The sequence below is a fragment of the Sylvia atricapilla genome, chromosome 7, assembly GCF_009819655.1.
Source record: "Sylvia atricapilla isolate bSylAtr1 chromosome 7, bSylAtr1.pri, whole genome shotgun sequence".
NCBI classification, from domain to species: domain Eukaryota; kingdom Metazoa; phylum Chordata; class Aves; order Passeriformes; family Sylviidae; genus Sylvia; species Sylvia atricapilla.
The window spans coordinates 18,064,134-18,084,211 of NC_089146.1; the positions used below are offsets into that span (position 1 = coordinate 18,064,134).

The window sequence follows — 20,078 nt, forward strand, 5'->3', positions numbered from 1 at the left end:
TTTGTTCTTTATAATTCAGCCACCCTGATCTTAACTACTCACTGATTATGACTGCAGCAAACTCCCACTGCAGGGTTCTTTTTGCAGACTCTGGCTGCTGGTTACTTCCTGCTAGAATATGACTGCAAGTATTTCCTTGCTGCCTCTGACCGTAGGCTTTCACCTAGCTCGGCTTTGACTGCAAACTCAGTGCAGGGCCCAGCTGCAGACCCAGACTGACCTCACAGCAGATTCTTCACAGCAGTGAGTGTCTCTCCCATTTGGTCAGCCTTCTAGTCTTCCCAAACCATTCCTTCTTCCTCAGGATCTTCCCGATTAGCTAACTCATTCTTTTATCATGCTCATAACACAGCTGTGACTTATCAGGGGTGATGTCGTCTGTAACTTTTTTTCCTAAAAATGCATCAGTGGTAACTATCTGAAAAAGCTGAGATGATATTTCCCAAACACTCATGTATCTATCTATAAGAGTAAAATGAAACAAAAGGAAATACTGAACAACTTACTAGTAAAAGCTGTAATAACTCAGATTGAATAACACTCAAACGTGGTATAAACTAACTGTGATAGCGATAAAGCGTAACAAAATGAACTCAATACAATTCTGCCCTAAAAGCACTTTATATTGATAAAATGTAATTCAATTATTACCTCAGTAAAACAGAAGGTACACGTAAAAAACCTCAAAAGTTCATCACTTATTCATACTGAATATTACTGTGATTTATATAAGATTGAAATGAAACGTTGTCTAAACTTAATAATACTGAAACCTCTAAAGGCCGCATGTAGCCAAAGGGAGAGGATACCGAGACCAAATAGAGAACAGGTTCAAAAGGCACAAAGCGCCGGTGGCTCCCGCCTCCGGAGCCCCGCCGATGCAGGGCGCGCCCGGCAGAGCCGCCGGGGCTGTTGAAAATCCCGCGCCGAGGGCGGGCGGGGATGGGGGAGCGGCATCGGAGCCTTCAGCTCCGGAAAGGAGCGGGGAGCAGGAAACGGTGTCCGCCGCCTGCCGCCGGCAGAGCCGCCGTTCCCTACGGAGCTGCGAAGCGAGCGGGGCCCGGGGCTTTCTGCAGGACGAAACCCACCCGGGCGGAGCCCCGCGGCTTCCCGGGGAGCGGCAGCGGCCGCCCCGCACCGCCCGGGGCCCCCGAGTGCCGCCGGAGCCATTTCACAGCGGCGCCGGGAGCAGAGTCCATTTCCCGGCGCTCTGCTCCCGCCCCCGCGCGTCTTCGCCTGCCTGACGGTGAAACCAGCCTCACAGCGGCTGCCACATTTTTAACAGTCTTTTCAACACGGAAAGCGGAATTAAAAACTAACTTTTCCGTCGTTCGTGGGGAGGGGGAAGAGAAAAGGACCTGCAGACACAGGAGGTACTGACCGAGAGGTCTCTGCAGCCCGCGGGAGGTATTGCCGCAGCAGCTGCGGACCCTTCAGCAGACTGTAATTTTTTAAACGAATTTCTTATAAAATACCATGTAGGTATTTTATAATGATTTTGTGGCTGCCATATCTTCCTCTCCTATGGCCACTGCCTACAAAAACGGCCCCAGTGGCTACTGAAAGAGAGTTGTGGTCCCTTAAATTGAAAGGTATATTCTCTCAAAAGCTATGTCTGCTGTGCTGCAACAGTTAAAGGTATGGGAAAGTATTACAGTTTACCAACATTCTGTTTCTGTACCTTGGACTATATAGAGTGTGTTTATTTTTATATAAATATAAACCACACACTACATACAGCAACATTAAGTTACATATATCACATACATGCCTTCATTCTGTACACATACACTATTATAATGCTATACCACTACATACTGTATATACTACATCTGCTATTATGTGTATGGTATAAATGAGCATACATATAAAGCCAAATACAATAGATTTGTACAAAAGTTACTGTGATCAGCTATTTAACTGTTCTGCCAGTTGATGTTTTGTCTTGTAGACAAAAGTTTATGGCCATCATGTAAAGGAGAGTAATTGTTTAAAAAAAGCAGGTTGAATTCTTACCTTTAGATGTTCTGAAGGGTCTAGCGGCATTTTCTGGTTCTACTTTTGGAAGCTTCTCAGCCTCGACAACACAGAGTGGCCTAACATATATCCAGCTAACGTTTATCTTCGGGCTTTGCTGCACCAAAAGGCCTTTCAACAACAATAAGCAAAGCATCCAGTGAGGGCTGACATCTTAAGGGTGGAGCCACATTTTCTCTGTTTGGTGGGATTTTTTCCCTGCATAATTTTGGCTTTTCCATAGGGCCTTTTTGGTGGACTCAAAACCACCCTGCAATTGTGTTATTGACTGTCAATATTATATTTCCACTGCTAAATACAAATAGGTATGCAAAGTCCTTGGCCAGTTTTGGGGGATGTATCCATCTCCACTACTTCCTCAAGTACTCGTCTGGCGCTATGTAAGAAAATTTTTAGGATGTTGCTTGCATGGAAGGGCCCCAGGGCAGCACAAGTGCAAGCATGGAGAGGGGAGGAGTGTCCCGGTGGGAGCTGGCACGTGGTGCTCTGGCTCTTACCGTGCTGGCAAGAGCAGCAGGCAGCAGAGAGAGAGCCTGCAAGTGTCAGATTGTGCCTTATCTCCTGCTGCTCCTTATCTGCCCCTTGCATGGAGCAGGGCAGCAAGAGCCACGGCAATGCTGAGAGAGAACTTGTTGAAGCCTGCCAATTTTAGGCTGTTCTTCTAGGGAACTTACCTGGCCACCTCAGTTAAGTATGATAAAATCATTATTACCAAGACCATCTTAATTAAAAAAAATTTATTTCACACTTCTATACAAATATCCACAGGTAATTTCTAATCATGGAATGATGTAGCATTCTTAGCTGGTATAACAAAAGTTTGAGATAAAAATATACCAGTTACATGACTTACTTTTTAAGAACTTTAACACTGCTAAGACATTCATGTTCTTAGATGAGGGCCACAATCTGATTTTATATTCATAGATATTTCTCAAGCTTCTTAACCCCTGATTAGCCTGGCTTCTGATGCTGCTGAGCTTTTAAGCAAATAAGCTAGGATTCTAGAAGCTCAAAAATTAGTAATGTCTGTATTAATACATAAGCGTTCATAAAGTCAGGGTTGTAACATACTGAAATTATCTTGTTTAATAGACTCATCTTTCTCAACACTAAAGGTAACTTTTTAGGTGACTACACCTTCCAAGAAGGTACATTCAAATTAGCAGTAAAAATAAGATACTTGACAACTGCCCTCCTAGCAGGTTTTTACCCTATTAGGGTATCCAAGAGGTTTTTGCATAGTTCATATTACAAGCAATTAACATGCATACTTTTTGAGCAGAATTTTGTTTCACATGGAATACACAACTGTGAGCTAAATCTTTGTTCTCAAATAGTACCAAGGCTTTAGAATATAGGTAAAAAAGTAAACTCTTTTTTTTTTCTCAGTTATGCTACAATTACCAGATTACAAATAACATGGTTCTACTTTTATCAACATTCAGGTATTCAAGATGATTCAGTAGTCTCAACATGGATCAGCTCAGATCCTGACAGTTAAGGTAAGTAAGGCATTTATAGCCTCCTTCAAGTGCTATACAACAGTTGCAGTAGTCAATGCCTTTTGCCAGCCAGGAAGTCCTTATAAAGCTGGCAAGAGTTTTCCAGAGGACTTTCGGTATCTTAACACTAAAACACTATTTCAGCATGGTGTCCAAATTGATAAACGGTCCACAGTAATATACAAATCATGCCATAGTACCTGATGTTACAAGCATCAGGAAAAGAAAGCACCCATACACATCATTTGCGTAAATATTTACATTTTAGAAAGCATTGGCACCTTCAGTGATTTATTAAAATGCAGTGAAAGCCTCAGGTCTCATAATTTGGAGTTCAAAAACAGAAACACACAAACCAGAACAGTAGATTTAAAAATTCAGTAGTCTTTGGCCTACCAGTTAGTCAAAGACAATGATTTGTAATAAAAATAAATACAAAAATGACTAAAAAATATATATACAGAAAGTACATCTAATATTCAAGCCTCTCTTAAAAAAAACCTGTGTATATTTGTTGTGAGCAAGAATCACACAATCTGATCTTAAAAAAAAAACAACAAGAACCCAAAATCAAGCAACATGACCCCATTGCACATGTAATTTAAGATGATGCTTTTTGTTAAGCCCTAACTACTGCAGCAGGCAAAGGTTATGACTAAAGCAAACTTCCAGGTCTTCAGTTATACTTGAACAAAGTCTGATAAGGCCACTGCGTGTCTATAAAGCACTGTGCATTGAGGGAACAGTGAAGAACTGGTCTTGACCTTAATCATGCATTCCTTAAATAACTGAGAAAAAAGTCAGGATCACAGGAGGATCAAAAGGTCTGCTGTAGTGGTTTTGCTTATTTTGCAGAAAAGATCCCAAATCAGCATAGTATTTTCTAAAGTGTGGGTTAGATTTAAGGGGGATGAAGAGGCAGTGTGGCAATTAAATAAGGCAAATAAAGTCTGTTGAAGCCATTTTAACTGTGCAAATAAAAGCCTCAATATAAGTAGTAATATCTACAATCAAATAGTGAATGTCCGTAGTGTTCACAGGTCTAACTCCATCAGTATTTCATGAATGAAAACCTTAACCTCTATCTGAACTTTGCAGATAAACATTTTTGCCTAAGAATAACTTTCATTTTCATTCCATTTGGTGAACCACTGTTTTGTCTCAAGGTCTTGGCTTTTCTCATCTTTGATCTGTCGCTCCTCTTTTCGAATTCTTACAGCGTGATAGCGGGGGACACTGTCATCGTACCTGGACCGCCGGAAGAACCCGCACTGCGTGCAGAAGGGAAAGAACAGGTTAGGTCTAAGTTGCAGCCAAAGTACTGCAACTGTAGGGGCAGTCAATTCTTCCTTGACACAAATACGCATGTAAGAAAATTGAAAACAAAAGTATGTAGGCCAAACAAGTAGCATATTTAGCTGTAAAAACATGAGCCAAGAGGTCTGCATTAGCTGTTCAGCAGCAGTTAAAACAAAGGGCATGCTCTGACTATCCACGGTAACCAAATACCTTAAAAAGATTCCCTCCAGTTACAAAGCTGTTCATTCATCTAATGAGGACATTTACTGCTACACAGAGGAAAGCTCATTCTCCTGAATCAAAGGTAGGTGTGTACTTTAGTGTGTTCCTGTGACATGATTTACCCTTAAGAACGTACAGAAGGATTTCCAGAACATTGAAGAAAAGTTATCCTAAGGGCCTTGGTTTTCAAAGCACCATTTCCACTGCAGTCACTTGAACTAACTACACATATGCTGTATTAGAAACAGGAGTCTTGCTTAGTTTGACATGGGATGTCATCCTGGATGAAATCTTGTGTTCTGCATTTTTTTGTTCAAAGCCGCTGTAAAAACTGATTTTGAATATCGAGGAATGGACTAAAATAATTTCCAAAACAAAAGGGAGTTATGGCCACAATATTACAAAGACAATGATAGGTACACACTGAACTGTACATCCTCATGGATCACTTACGGATCAAGATTCAGGTTAAGAGACATTGTGCCATCCAGCTGTCATTAGATACTGCCTGGGGTAAGAACATGCTAAAGCAGGCAAGGTTTTGTTCATAGGGTGCTGGATTTTTTGGCCTGTTTGGTCAATGCTTTGGGATTTTTTTAATATTAGAACTTATATGTAACTGAACTTTAAAAAAATTACAGTGAGCAAAGACCAAATCTTTAGCCATCTCATAGTTTCATTAAACAATGTTTTGAAATAATTCCTAAAGAATTCCTCCCCACCCCCTCATCCCAAGCACACTTATGGATACATTGTACATGCATGTAATATCTGAAGTGGAATAAAGGTTGCTGGAAGCATAAATCATCATGCATCTTGTGACTTCAGCAAAGTGTTTTCCTACAGACGTGCACCTTGGAACTCAAGTAGAACAGATTTCCACAGCAATAAATTCTCATTATGACAACCTTTCTCCCATGTAAGCAACATGTGCCTTTCAGCATGCACTAAAGGTTAGTAAAGCAAATTTATGTATTGTCCATATAGTCTTATCATTGCATCTTAACTCTACAGCGCTGATTCCCATGTTGCAAGCTTAAAGACTTACTTGTAATGTTAAAGCATAATTTAAAAAAATACTAAAGCCCATTGCAACAGATCACCATGTTTTTTAAAAAAATAAATAAGAAGCATTTTAGACCAGGGTAAAACCTCTGTGTGTTCACATGCACCGAAAGCTGAAAATCTACTGAGAGAAGGAGCAAGCAAGTATGATAGCTTGAAATCCACAAGTTAATAGAACTTATGCAGAAAAAGCTTCACAGTTAGCCACTGCAACCATAGCATGTGCCACAGCTAGAAATTAAAAAATATCATCAGTTACCAATTACAGAAGTAGATCAGTACTATGCATCAGAAGTAAGCCTCTCTTTATCAGATGGCTGAGCATGGATCTCAGCCTTGTGATATGTGGCATCGTAATGATCTTTCTTATTTCTCTTGAAGAAACCACACTACAAGGAAGCAAGGTATTTAGTCAATTTTGTGGACCAGAAGAAGTCAAACCTGTTAAAACTGACTTAACTCTGTCAACTGTCTTTTCATTATCCCTTCACAGGTAAAAAAAAAAAGTCATCCAAAGAACTCAGCTGTTTTTAGATCTGAGAACTTCTTGGGGTAACTTGATCTATACAATAACAGAATAAAACAACCTGAGTTATTAATTAATAACCTGAGAATATTACTTCAGAGGCATTTTGATAAATTTGTAGAGAATCTGTTTCTCTAAATACAATAAAGTATGTCCATAGCAAGTGAAGGTGGCTGGGAAGAGCAGAAAGAAGCCTATACAGAAACCTGTTTGTGGACTAGTGCACGGGACAGACAAAACTGCAAGGTGTAAAACAAAACCAGTTACTGCTTTGACCCCTTCAGTGCAAGCCTTTGTCTTAAGCCAATGATGTATCTTGTCTTTCCAGTACAATGTTTGTCCTTCATAGAGCAGCACAGTCTGTGTCATCAAAAACAGCACTTTACACTGTGTGTGCATGTGAAAAATATTTGTATTTTCATGCACAGTAAGTAAAACACTAGTAGAATCTAACAGCCCACACAGTACTCCACGCATGAGGAATATCTGCAGGAGCAGCTGGGCATTTTTTAGAAATCAAGGAAATCAGAACTATCCCATGGAAAGTAACCTGCAGCACACAGCTCCTCAAAGCTACCTGCTGCAGTTTCACTGGGAAAAAAAGTGACAGATATTCTTCACCTCCTCTTCCTTAACAAACAAATAACCTTTGTAATGAGAACAGAGCCCTACTAAAACATTTGTAAATGGCTCACATGAAGTTTTACACTTAACTGCAGAGGCTCCCAACAGCTGTATCCATCTGTATCAAACTACAGCCTCTGAACACTTGTCTCAAGTGTCATCTTGAGCTCAAAATACTTCCTTTTGAGGATGTGAAAACAGAAAAATTATGTAACAAGTCTGTGCCCGTACAACCATTTTCATTCCAAGTATTGCAAAACTGAGGAACTGATAATGTATGATTTGTGCAGTTTTGCCCTATTTTGAGTCCCAAATACATAATCATTTACTTAATTAGTCTGCTATCTTGTCAGTTATAGACCAGAAAATAAAAAATAACCAGATAACTAAAAGCTCACCTTCCATAGTAAGAATACCAAGAGTGCAAGCATGAGTATTCCAGCAAGGATAGCCACCGCGATGATCCACCACGGAACTCCTGTATAAAGGGTTACTGGTTTTGCAGGAAATACAGTCACACGCACCTACAGGATGGAAAATATGCAGGTGGAAGGAGTATTTTAGAAGGTACATGTTTAATTAGAAAGCTGCAACTTACATAGTCTTCTCTCTCCTCTAACGTAATGTCTTCTACAAAATGCTTTTGAAGAAAAAGTTCCCACTGGTATCATTTGAGGATGGTAATGAATTTTTTCAACCCCATTAAAAGGTAAAAATGATCAATAATTCAAAACTCAGTTAAAAAGTTAAACATTTAGCTAGTTTTGTTTTAAATTTGTTTCATTCCTGGTCTTTGGAGATACGCTAGAACAATCACAACCATAACAGGTGGTTTGCATTAAACACTGAACCTACCTGAGCAATTTCATTTGTGAGTTTAACATTCTTGGCTGCAGCAGGAACACTGATAGAAGCCCTAACAAGAATGTCAAGGTAATTCATTTTTGAGTATTCCTGTTCCAAAACAAAACATGAATATTAGACACAGAACAGAAAGAACTCTGACCTTCCCAAAAGAGCAGGTAAGAGGACTCACCTCCAAGAAGGTGCTGTTCCACAGCCTGGAACGCAGCACAATTGATGCCTTGCTGTCAAAACCCTTCAGGGGACACTTTATGTCCACACACCGTGCATTCGCATCGCAGCTCTGCAATGACACATTGCTACATGTAAATAGGATCGCGACTTCACAGATGGTTTAAATCTCACCCCAAGATTAAAAATTAGATTATATGCATCATATCTACATGCAAGAACCAGCATCTGTTTGTACTGACAGCAGTGGGAAAATACAATGAAGATTTTATTACTTGCTTATTTTAATGTAAGTATGCAGATATTCTTTCCTAGTTCTTTCTCACAGTAGATAATCTCAATGTTCAAATTTTAAAAGCATCGATATTTGGATATAAGATAAAAAAGAAGGCAAAGAGCATTCCTTTCACTCTGCCAAACTTGGAAAACCCTCTTCCGAGTGCAGAGGGAGGTATCTGCCAAGAATATAGCTGGTGCAACATCCTTACCAAGGTCTTGTATTTTCTTTCTGAGAATAAAGAAAATGCCTGGCTGTCTGTAATCTGCTTCTCTGCAACTTCACGCTTCCTTCTTGAATTATGGGATTCCTAAAAGGAAAAAAAAAAAAAAAAGTAAAAAACCTAAAAAGCAGCTTATCGTAAGAATCTTTTAATTCATACAAGCAGAGACACTAGAGCTCAGTGTTTTCTTCTTTCAAAATCACCACATGACTAACAGCATTATATATCCCTACTTACCTACATTTACTGCTAAGAATAAAATTTGAGATTACCTAAAGAAAGACCTATCTTTAACAGGGCAAGTGGAGTTTAGATTTATAAAGCTTTCAATGCTATTTCCATTTTTATTTCTAGATAGAGGGTATTAATGGTACTGTGCTAAAAGAGTAAGAATGTGCTACGGTCAGTAGATGCAGGGGTTTTTTTACTGCATACTAATTACACTGAGTGCAAGTTATATTAACTAATAAAATGATCTGACAAAAACAGGTGTATGTGCATGCAGTTTCAATGGTGAAAAACAATGGTGAAAATAAAAACTCCCATAAAACCTTAAGATTATATGAAGAAGAAAAAAATGCAGCTCAAGTTTTAGGAAAAAGATTTTGCTAGATAGGCACAATCCAGGGCTATGAAAAATTGTGTTTTATTATATTTGTTGTAAATAAATAAATTTAAGTTCAAACTCCTTGTCTTCAAATAAAGTACATGGAATGTCCCCAGGCTGGGAAGATAGTTATTAATTGTTTTTTGAGTACATGGAATGTCCCCAGGCTGGGAAGATAGTTATTAATTGTTTTTTGAGTACATGGAATGTCCCCAGGCTGGGAAGATAGTTATTAATTGTTTTTTGAGTAAGAACTCAAGTGGTTTTTATTACTGAGCAGTTTTCAATAATACCAATGAAATTTGTTAGAACAGTCAGCACTTTGATCCTGTATGAGAGCCTATGACAGCAGTGCCCATTGCAAAAACAGTCCTCGTGACATAGCATCTATCCTTTAGCATGTCAGCCTCATTAGCTGTTAGGAAGTCTCCTGATAGGCTTATTCACTGATATACTGGTCATGTATTGTGCTTGTGAGCTAAGATAAAAATAACTCCTTCTAGAGGCAAGCTCTCATGCCTCACTCATTTGCTGTGGGGTGCTTTCATGTTGTACCAATTCATGAACAGAAGTCAGGGTAACATACCACAACATGCAAACTGTTGATTTCATTCTCAGGTTGACAGGAGACTTTTTCCAAGCCTTTGGAGTCTATTTTCATCAAATAAAGCAGCCATTTGCCATTGCTAATTTCTTTTGGCCACTGGATATCCAGGGAAGCAGTGCCAAATGTTTTCAATGGTCTGCCCAAGTTAGTTACCTGTTAAAACAAACGTTCTTTAAACTGTGAAATACTTTTCATAAAGATTTTCTTCCTGAAAACTTTAATGACTTGGACAAGCTTTAAGCATGCAGGTAACAGGAAATTTAGATCAGATGAAAGGCAGTCAAAATAGTAAAAAGACAAAGTGTATACTAAAACTAGCATACTTGAATAGCAAGTAAATACATAGAAGGATTAGAATTCCCTAACATGAACTTTTAGTTGTTGATTTTTAGAAATTAATCTTCACGTGAAACGACAACTTCATTTTAGAGTTAACAAATCAGTCAGTTGTGTAACTGAGGCAAACTGCAAGTTTCTGAGGAACTCTGACACAGAAAACAAGCTCTTGCTCTTGTAAGTCTGAAAGTTTTTTCACAACCTCTTTTTTTACTTAGTTTTACTGATCACACTTTTAAATCTGATATTTTAACTGCTGCTGCTATAATACATGGACCAGATACAGAAAGAAGTAAAGAACTGACCAAGATGAACTTAAAATTCTATTAGTCTCCTCCTTGCTGTATTATGCTGAAGACCAAGGCAGTGAAATAGACTCACACACTCGGGCTCAGGCAGCACTGCCTTGTGCTGACTCTGTGCTCAGCCCGTTTCTGCTGCCTGTGTGCACCAGCCAATTCTTGGGCAGGCCCCAGCTAGGGTCTGCTTTAACTTTGTTCCTTCCCTGCAGGGGCTTTTATACCATAGAACTGAATGTGCATGAACTGCTCCAGAACAAAAGTGTGCAGGCAGCCTCGGGCCACTTCCTCAAATATGATCGTAAAACATCAAGGCCTGATGAAGCTCTAGTCCGCAGTCAAACAGCATGTTCTGATCAGGAAGTCAGGATTTTGGGACAAAGAAAACAAATTTCAATGCAGCAACTTTCCTAAGTATTCATAAAGCAAGAAGCTATGCATTTGCTTAAAAGCAGCTGTTGGCATTAATCTAAATTACTCACTCTGAATTCGTACTCTATGAGGTTTCCAATATCATCTTCAGATTTCACAGCACTCTCACCAATGATGTTACCTCCAAAATATACCTGAGAAGGCTTAGCAATTCTGTTCAGGTGGGGGTGGGAAAGAAGAATAATCAGATTTTAATGAGTCTGAAGCAAAACTGTCTCTAGACCCGCCCAATTTGTCATGCTATCAACACTTACCCAGTGAGTGATAAAAGCAATTCAAGAACCACTTTAGCACTGGCTATAATTGGAGTCAAATTAACTTGAGTGCTTGTTCTGCAATGAAAAGGGAACAACAGTGTTTATTTTACAAATTTAGTAGGTTTCTCTCTACTGTTACTTCTGTGAATCAGACAAATGAATTAATAATGTTTACAACTGTATATCAAAGCAAAGTTCAGGTGCATGCACACAAAGAAAACTTACGTTTCCAGCTTCAGGTTAATGTCTAAGTCTGTTGTATCAACATTAACTTTAGTGGTACTTAAGATCAGATAAAAGGTTACCTAAACAAGAAAGAAGATAATGAAATGTATGAGCTCTTAATAAGATATACTGATACATGACATTTTATAGAAAATTTCAGTATTAAGTTCTAGAGTTAAAAAGGCAGATCCAAATCAAATTTCTAGTTGCAACCCACAGAAACTTTGGTTGACTGCAGTCAGAACAAGATTTTACAACTTGAGTAAAATAAGTGCAACTTACATTAGAGTTTCTTTTGAAAGGATTTCCCAGTTCACACTCTGCTTGAGAACCATTTTGGTTAGCACCACACGTTAGTTGTTTTTCCTGATAAAACACAATACATTTACAAGTAAAAATATGCTGAAAATACTTTAAATTTTTCAGTATTTTTCTCTTAAAAATACTTACAGGATAACTCCTCATCTCTCTGAATGCAGAGTATGTCAGACTGTCTGGAAAAGTTGCAATTAGTTTAGCTTCATAGGCATCTTCACCATCTTTTTGTGGATTTTTTACATCAGATGGATTATTTGTCACTGTTATTTCCAGGGCAATATCTTTCTGGTCTTTCAGAACAAGCACTGGCACGCCATTTTCACTAGAGAAACAGAATGTACAGGGTTCTGTGCATTAGGAAAACAAATGTGTATGCAAGTTTGCTTCTTATGATGGTTTATTCAAATACAATTTCCTCTTATTAGGGGAGAATTATGGTAAAACTGTGAACATAGTTTTATATGTCATAGGTTTATTCCACCACATCAGTATTTCATCTGACAGTGGCCAGCAGTTAAGAGGACAGAACAGGCTGATAAACCCCTCAGGTAATCAGGAGTATTTCCAGATCAGCACTTGCATCTGACTCATGTAGTGATGAATTTTCTCCAAATCAATCCACTGACCTGCTTTTCTCTTGTAACATTTACATGGGTTTGGCTTCCGAGTGTGGCACTCGCTGCTAAAAATGTCTGACTGCTGGCAGTAAATAAACTTACTTCCTTCTGTTTGTTTTACCCCCACTCTAATTTCACTGGTCCTTCAGGAAAGAGGGATGCAGCAGGGTGCTGGGACATGTGTTAAAATGAAATCATTATCCATTTCTCTGTAACTACTTCTCTTGGGCTATTAAACTATATTCTATTGAGTTGTCATAGAGTCAAGTTTCATCTGCAAAATAATGAACAGTGTCACACAATAAACTACTACAAGGCTGGTTCTAAATAGTTTTGGTTTTTTTCTTTTAGCCCACTCCTGCACTGTTGTGGCCTCTTAGTATCCATTCAACTCTGAACCACTTTTCTCAAGCTCTTCCCTTCTGTCCCCATTCCTCACCCTGACATACTACCAAGGGCTGTGTTTACCAGACAGAAATAAGCTGCTCTCATTCCCAAAATTCTCTCCTAAAAGTTCTTTTAAGCACTTGTTAATAATTTGAACTTCAGAAGTGCATTAATCAAGACTTACAGTGGTAAATAAGTAAACCTGTCTTCATTTCCCTCTCTCGTACAAAACCGGTACTGAAGCTTAAGATTGCTGTGACATTCATTGTCTTCTCCACATCCTTCTTTTAAGAACTCCACCTAAATAAAACCAAAGTAATTTTACTGACTGACACACAATAGTAGCTTAAAATGAGTACTTGTTATGTTGGACAAGTGTTCCCAGCAAGAGATAATGAATTTCCATTTTTAATCAGAAGTAATTTCCTCCTAAACTTATACTGGGGTGAGGGAAGAAACCGAGGAGCTATACCATCTTCACTTTCATTGCAAAAAAACCACAGTACATAGTTCATAACATGTTTTGACAAGTTCAGAACAAAATATAAAATAATAATCCAATTGTTACATGTCCAGTGCTATCCCACTTATTTCCTTTGGAATTTAGTTTTCTATTTGCCTTTAAAATTAAGTTATTTGTAGAAGTGCAGATTTATGTGAATATGTGATATCAAAGGCTTACTTTTGTAGTCTCTGTTTCAGATTCATTTGAATTTAGAATTGGTGTAAGATCTGGAAGTGCACGCTCTTTTCTCTTGGATGGTGACTCCAGGCCAGCAATTTTAACACTGACAGATACTGGAATGGGACGTAGCTTATCTTTAATTTTTTCCTGTTAAAGTATTTTAAATTGCATAGTTAGTGTACAGTGCAGAAAAGAAAAGAAAGAAAAAAAAAAACCAAAAACAACAACAACCACCAACACAAAGATGAGCTTTTGATACTGTATATAAATTCAGCATTTTCTAAACATGCAGGAACATAAAGAGCCCAGCCCTATGGTCTTTTTTTTTTCCTCTGGCTTCCCAATCTAATGATTTCTCTCACCATTATGAATTCCTAGGTAATTCAGGAAGGTGAAATTCACACAGCTGCAGTAAAATAACACACTGGAACAGGTTTGAGTAACATGGTCTAGTGAAAGGTGTCCCAGCCCATGGCATGGGAGTTGGAATCAGATGATCCTTAGGCTCCCTTTCAACTCAAACCATTCTGTGAGTCTATTCTATTCATGAATTAAAATTCTTTAATGTGCTCTGGTCAGAAACAGCCTTGGAGGCTGACTCATTCCTGCTGAGCCATGGAGAGAGAATCTGTTCATCCTCTGGAGCAATACTACCTCTAAGTGCCACCACAGCAGCCATGTCAAGAGAGCACAAACCAAGTTTCCTTGCCCTGCCCATTTATCCCCTCCAAACCCCATGGGTTAAAATTATTTTCCTGTTCAGTCACACTATAAAATTCTGTAACAGTTATTTCTGTTGGAAGCAGCTCTCCATTTTTGGCACTTACTCCCTCTCTATTCTAAATTAGTTCAGTTCTATTGACCTCCACAGTGTACTGCAGTGGCTACAGTTTTTATTCATATTTTGCAAGAAAGGCAACAGGAGGAAGCAGCATGCGTGCAGGGAATAGTAAACTATGGTGGGCTTCTATTTTTAAAGTTTTATATTGCATATGATTTTGAAATTATATACAATGTTATATAAAAAAGTTATATACAATGTTTTATATATATGTATATAATCCTTCCATGAGGCTGCAAAAAAATCCCAACAATCTTTTGTTTTAAGTGGATCTAACTGAAACAGAAATAAAACACTCTCCCTTACCTGCAGTATAAGCCTTGTAGTCACACACTCCCATGAGTTCTGTCCCCTGAGGGTTGTAGTGGCAGTGAACTGATCAGAGGAGTGGTCACTGAAGCGCACCCTGGAAGGCAGGCCCAGCTTCCGCCTCTCATTCTCCACTTCAAACGTGTAATTGATCTCTGCATGACAAAATAAAGTAGGTAACTATGAAAGAAAAAAATCATTGCCATATTAAAAAGAACTTTAATTTCACCCTGTATGATCTTAAGCATTATTCTAGAAGACTGTTCCAGCCAGCGCCAGGCTTCACAAACTGTTTTCAGTCATTTAAAAAATTTCTCCATGTCAGTTTTGTCCTACCACAGCTGAGAGCCAGGTACCCTGTGTGTGAATCTAAAGAAGACTTCTAAACCAGATCCCGTTCTTCCCTACGTAAACCGTTCCCTTACGGGTATACGGGGCTGGCTGGGGGAGCTGTACTTGCTGTGCGGAGCCAGCAGAGGGCTGAGCTACCCACTGTGAATACCCCGACCGCGCTGTAGGGGATTCCCCTTGGGCCCCAAATGGCACTTGATAGCCAGCAGGATTCGGAGGCCAAGGGACACTCACAGTTTTAACACTGAAAGCAGAAGTGCGACTAGAATGGTCCAGTTGTGTGCTGAGGCATGTTTCCCTAGATCTGAACTTGGTGCATCTTTTAGTGATTGCTTCACCGAGCTAATTGAGTGCTGCACAGAGGGAAACAGCGCTGAGTGTGCCAAGGCAAGCTGCAAGCACTTCACCTGCTGAAGGACCAGCACCTCATTCAGGCACAGCCTTTGCATTTTAAAAGTAACTGAGAAACTCAAGTCAACAGAGGAGAAAAAGGGTCATTGGGCTGAAAGTTCTCATTTCCTCTCAAAATCCTACACCAAGAGGTAGTAACAGCAGCATTGTAACAAATGTTTTACATTTTTGTTGCACCGTCTTCCAGTCTTCTCCTATTAATGCAGATTTTTTAATCTCAGTTAATGATTTCCAAAAAACCATTTTCATGAATACAGGATAGGTTTATAGGTTAAGCCTCCAATAAGAAATAATGCTCACTAAGGATGTATAAAATCAGCCTTAAAAATTACTCTCAACAGCGGCACTAACCTAGAGACGAAAATGGGCTGGGTCTGTATAGCAGCCATTCGCTCACTGGCACTTTTAATACTTAGAAAGCTTTAGTCTGTCATCCACAGAACAGCTTAACACACCAGCATGACTCTAAATACAGACTGTGAAACAGCTGAGCTTAGCACTGAGTCACATTTTAAATCTGTCTCTGTCTGAGATGAGTCACTATAATTTGAGTAATATTTTTCCATTATAAACTTTAAAGAAAAAACAACAACAACAACAACAAAAAAAAACCCAAACATGTGACAAACAGATCAAAAATACAGATCTTTAGAACTTACTTATTCTTGGATTTAAATCTCTGGGGTTTGCAGTATATTTAAAACATGCTTTCACATCCATCCTGTAAGAAGTGCCAAGAAATTAGTATTAACTTTCAGCAAGGCATGGTCCAACAAAATGAAAAGTTTTAACTGATCAGTCTTATGACTGTGGTATTTGCTGCTTACTAGACTGAATTACAAAGCAAGAAAAAAGGTTTATAAGCAATTAAGCATTTGCTCTTATGTGTCTATTCAAGACAAAGCTGTTCAAACCAAGATATTTGTGTTAAAAGTCTGAAGAGGCAATGTGACATTTTCAAAAATGAATGTTATTAAAAGGACATATTCCACATCTTTCCCTTAGTACAGTAGCCTGAAGAAATTCAGGAAGTCAAAATGAACATATGCAGATACATTTGCTTAACCTGCATGACTGTCATATCCCTTCACTTAAACATAATCACTGAATGAATTTTGATAGCAGAAAGCTCAATACACTGAGGGTGCTGATAATTTCTTTTTCATTTACCTTATTTCACCTTGGTCCTCAGGGTTCTTTTTCTTTAGATCAATTCTGTCAGGCTGTACTGTAATGTTTCTTCTAATGCTTATAACAGGCCGAGATCTTCATTTGGGGGGAAAATAGGGAATAAAAAGATGATGTAAAAGAAGTAGTTGTTTCTGTTAAGGTCAATGAAATAATTAATGTGAATATCAGATTCCCTCCACACCTGCATTGATTTGCAACAAAGACACTCGAAGAAATACAGAGTTTCCCTTCCATATTGGTAAAAAAAAAAACCCTGAAAACTAATTAAAAGCTAAGCAAAGCAAAGGTCACCAAGAACAACTGCAGATCCTGAGGGGGAAGCGGGCTACACTAATGTGATATTGTTGTTGTCATTCTATACACCTACAAAAAAAAAGAAAATTCAGTAGTGGTTTCTACCACCAGTAGTAATTCACCCCTGTGAACAACTATAGGTACTGCAGTTCATTCAGATTCATGTTCACAGGAGCTTTAATGTGGAGCCTGGTCGCTGTTGGGAAATGTTTTCATTTCCTACTTCCTCTGCATGTAGGCTGTAACCATACTTCTGCCTGACAACTTGTCTTTGCTCTTCCTTTTCTGGAAGGGAGAAGCCATTTCACATGAACAAATGAATGAGCTGATCCTGTTCTCATTAAAGCATCCAAAGGTTGTTTAAAATAGCTGGGAAGCCACCTGCTCCATTTAACTGGGCCACTCCTTTCACTTTGTCACCATAAGGGGTTTCTGTTCTCACCTTGGTAAAAGTTTTTGTCCTGCCTTTATCAGCAAAAGATTAAAGCTCCTTTTGAGTAATCAGAATGCTAAATAATCTGACCAACTCCTCTACCACCTATTCTGTTCTCTTCCACAAGCCACATGAGTTGCTTTTCTTGGGCACTGTTCCAGTGTACTTATGAATATTACAATTATGTGCACAGATACTATACACCTTAGAGATGGGAGCATAAATTGTAGGAAATGCTGTTCTGCCTGAGAAGTAAAGTTGTCCCAGAACTCAGATAACCAGTTTCAGAATTTCTGCTTCTTCTCCTTTGAGACCTGACAACAACCAATAAAAACCTGAGCTCGATGCAGCATTCTCAGTTCTGATGCTGAGACAGACAGACCTGCCCATTACTAGTGATTCAGCTTAGCAGTACATAAAACTGGAAAAAAAGCAGAGGTCTGCAAAAGACTGTGACTCCATCCCTAATTAAGGCATGTGCTACAGAAATCCCAAAGGATCCTAGCTGTAGGCCTTCCTCACTTTTTCCTGGACCCCCATGCAAGCTCAGCAAAGCTGTTTGTGTCTCACTGGTTTGGATCCTCAGCTGTGGGGGTTGGTTCTGTTTTCTTCTATCTTCAGTAAAGCACAATTTTAGATTATATTAGTGTAGCAAATGTATTAGTTAACTTCTCCTTAAGGAATTACTTATAACCTTTAAATTCCATTCAAGGACACAGACATCCAAGTTACAACAGGGCAAAACTAAGGTGCAGGTACAGTGCCCATATCAGCACTCTACAGGAACTGTCTGTATTCACCCTCTTACCCTGTATTCATTGTAAGGCAGGTTCTCAAGGGAAGGAGGGGGATAAAGTAACAAATCAATTTATGGAATTCCTGCCCTTCCCCTTCCCTCAAATTTCCAATTTCTGGTAGGAAAACTACACTCAAAGCCAAACAGCTTTTTGTTACTTCTAAGCAAATTATTTTTAAGAAACTAAAAACAAAGCCCTGGTGCAATTAATTAAGTTTCAATATATAATACCTGTACACATTTACAGAATCTGACAGGGAACCGACAGCAACATCAGGGTAGGAATTTTTATCCAGATCCATATTTCCAGCAATAGAGTAACCAAAGAAATTGGTGTTTGTTTTTTCACCATCAAGAATCTAAAAAGCAAACAGATTGAGAGAATTCAGACATTTAAAAGTGATAAGTGATAAGACATTAAAAAGGTGAAATAAGTAACAAGTGAACATAACTGTCTTATGGCCTGAGAAAAAAGAAGGAAGAGATACAGTGATGTAGGACCTGTGAAATAGGACCTCTGTTCAGCTAAAGGATACTGAAGTGCCAAGATGAGTTGCTCTTCTTCCAAGAAGTTACTTGGCAATAGCAGTGAGTACCAGAAACTACTGATTTGCAGAGAGCTTAGTTCATCTTTATTTACAGTATTTATGGACTATAAACAAACATGTAATTTCTTTGAATAGCAAAAATATTCCATAAATTATTATAAAGTATAAAAGCAGTATTCTAGGGAGTATCATGAAGTTCCATTCCCACCCTGCAAATTGGACACATTGACCCTCAAAAACAAAAGCTCAAACATTACTTAAAAAGGAAGTGAAACAGTAGTAATGAAAGAGAAAACAAAGAAACTAATTGTTTTCAAATCACCAGATTTCTTTTTTAAAAACCCAGAATTTATTTATCTACACATCTTTTTCCTTCTGCATATATTACTGGTGCCAATGGATGGCCCCAGAAATACAAATACATATTTAATATCAAGAATCCCTAATCTTTTCTGTCAGCAGTGCAGTCTTTGAAGAGCCCTGTAACTTTCCTGCATACCCACTACCCCAATAATAGCAATGGAAAGGAAGATGGATAGCTCTGACATTCCTTTAATTTAGTTCAATAATCATACAGTAAAGGTTATTTGATTACCTGTGCTGGTTTAGTATTTATTCCGTTCTTGGATCCGTGATAAATGTACACTTTGCCAAAACCATCATATGGAGCCCCTACCGCGATATCTGGTGAAAATAAGTTGCAACATCTAAAATCATCCTTGCTCTTTCTGCAGCATGCAATCAAAGGGTAAGATGTTCCAAGTCTGGCATTGGCCAAACAATCTCACATGTTTTTACTGTCATTGTTTTCCATTTACCTGGATATCCGTCCTGATTAATGTCCCCAACATTTTCAACTGCAAGTCCAAACATGGAGTCGGTGGTTCCATTTAAGCGAAGAGGCTTCACCCCTGCCCATTTGCCTTGGCGGTTCATGTAGACGTACACGGCACCGCCGATGTCCCCGCTTCTGTCAAAGTACTGTGGGGCCCCAACAACAATGTCCTGCCAGCTTAGAATTAGAGAGAAAAAAGAAATAAAGGCAGTGCTTTTGTAGAACAACTCTGAAAAATAACTGCTCAGACTGTGGGCTCGAAGAGCTGCCCAAAGAACTGCTAAACAAAGACTGAAATGTGCATTAAACTGGTTGGGCATCAACAGCCCCACTGACACTGCAAGCTGGTTTATTCCCTTGACGGCATACAAGGGCCTTCTATGGCCTACTTGGAATATGAGACTGGCTTCCTGTTTCTCTGTTTACAATAACTATTTAAATAAAACTCTTTATCAGAAAGATCATTACAGTCTGTCCTGATTGATT

General features: G+C 38.8%; 2 protein-coding genes and 1 long non-coding RNA gene across 9 annotated transcripts in view; 1 reads left to right on the top strand and 2 right to left on the bottom strand.

The window, feature by feature from the left end:
• PDK1 (pyruvate dehydrogenase kinase 1) overlaps nt 1-2,569 on the bottom strand; it is a 22,217-nt gene extending 19,648 nt beyond the window's left edge. Inside the window, exon 1 of the mRNA XM_066322817.1 lies at nt 2,017-2,569. Coding sequence (XP_066178914.1) covers nt 2,017-2,173 — 157 coding nt within the window. The 5' untranslated portion in view covers nt 2,174-2,569. The remainder of the gene's footprint in view (nt 1-2,016) is intronic.
• Nucleotides 1-20,051, top strand: part of LOC136363506 (uncharacterized) — a 26,630-nt gene extending 6,579 nt beyond the window's left edge. The window contains exons 2-5 of one of the 2 annotated variants that reach the window (XR_010744001.1): nt 3,486-3,542; nt 4,762-4,837; nt 17,273-18,016; nt 18,061-20,051. This is a non-coding gene — a long non-coding RNA (uncharacterized lncRNA). Of the gene's footprint in view, nt 1-3,485; nt 3,543-4,761; nt 5,868-17,272; nt 18,017-18,060 lie in introns of those variants that run through there. The other variant, XR_010744000.1, reaches the window with a different exon arrangement.
• ITGA6 (integrin subunit alpha 6) overlaps nt 2,760-20,078 on the bottom strand; it is a 45,769-nt gene continuing 28,450 nt past the window's right edge. For 5 of the 6 annotated variants that reach the window (XM_066322810.1, XM_066322809.1, XM_066322811.1 and 2 more), the window contains 19 exons: nt 19,576-19,769; nt 19,353-19,441; nt 18,441-18,568; nt 16,666-16,761; nt 16,155-16,216; nt 14,731-14,888; nt 13,581-13,730; nt 13,083-13,198; nt 12,027-12,216; nt 11,859-11,942; nt 11,577-11,656; nt 11,349-11,426; nt 11,145-11,247; nt 10,007-10,180; nt 8,802-8,900; nt 8,315-8,425; nt 8,134-8,232; nt 7,677-7,802; nt 2,760-4,813 (listed from right to left, as the gene is read on the bottom strand). In XM_066322810.1, coding sequence (XP_066178907.1) covers nt 4,655-4,813; nt 7,677-7,802; nt 8,134-8,232; nt 8,315-8,425; nt 8,802-8,900; nt 10,007-10,180; nt 11,145-11,247; nt 11,349-11,426; nt 11,577-11,656; nt 11,859-11,942; nt 12,027-12,216; nt 13,083-13,198; nt 13,581-13,730; nt 14,731-14,888; nt 16,155-16,216; nt 16,666-16,761; nt 18,441-18,568; nt 19,353-19,441; nt 19,576-19,769 — 2,296 coding nt within the window. In that variant the 3' untranslated portion in view covers nt 2,760-4,654. Of the gene's footprint in view, nt 4,814-6,179; nt 6,518-7,676; nt 7,803-8,133; nt 8,233-8,314; nt 8,426-8,801; nt 8,901-10,006; nt 10,181-11,144; nt 11,248-11,348; nt 11,427-11,576; nt 11,657-11,858; nt 11,943-12,026; nt 12,217-13,082; nt 13,199-13,580; nt 13,731-14,730; nt 14,889-16,154; nt 16,217-16,665; nt 16,762-18,440; nt 18,569-19,352; nt 19,442-19,575; nt 19,770-20,078 lie in introns of those variants that run through there. The other variant, XM_066322808.1, reaches the window with a different exon arrangement.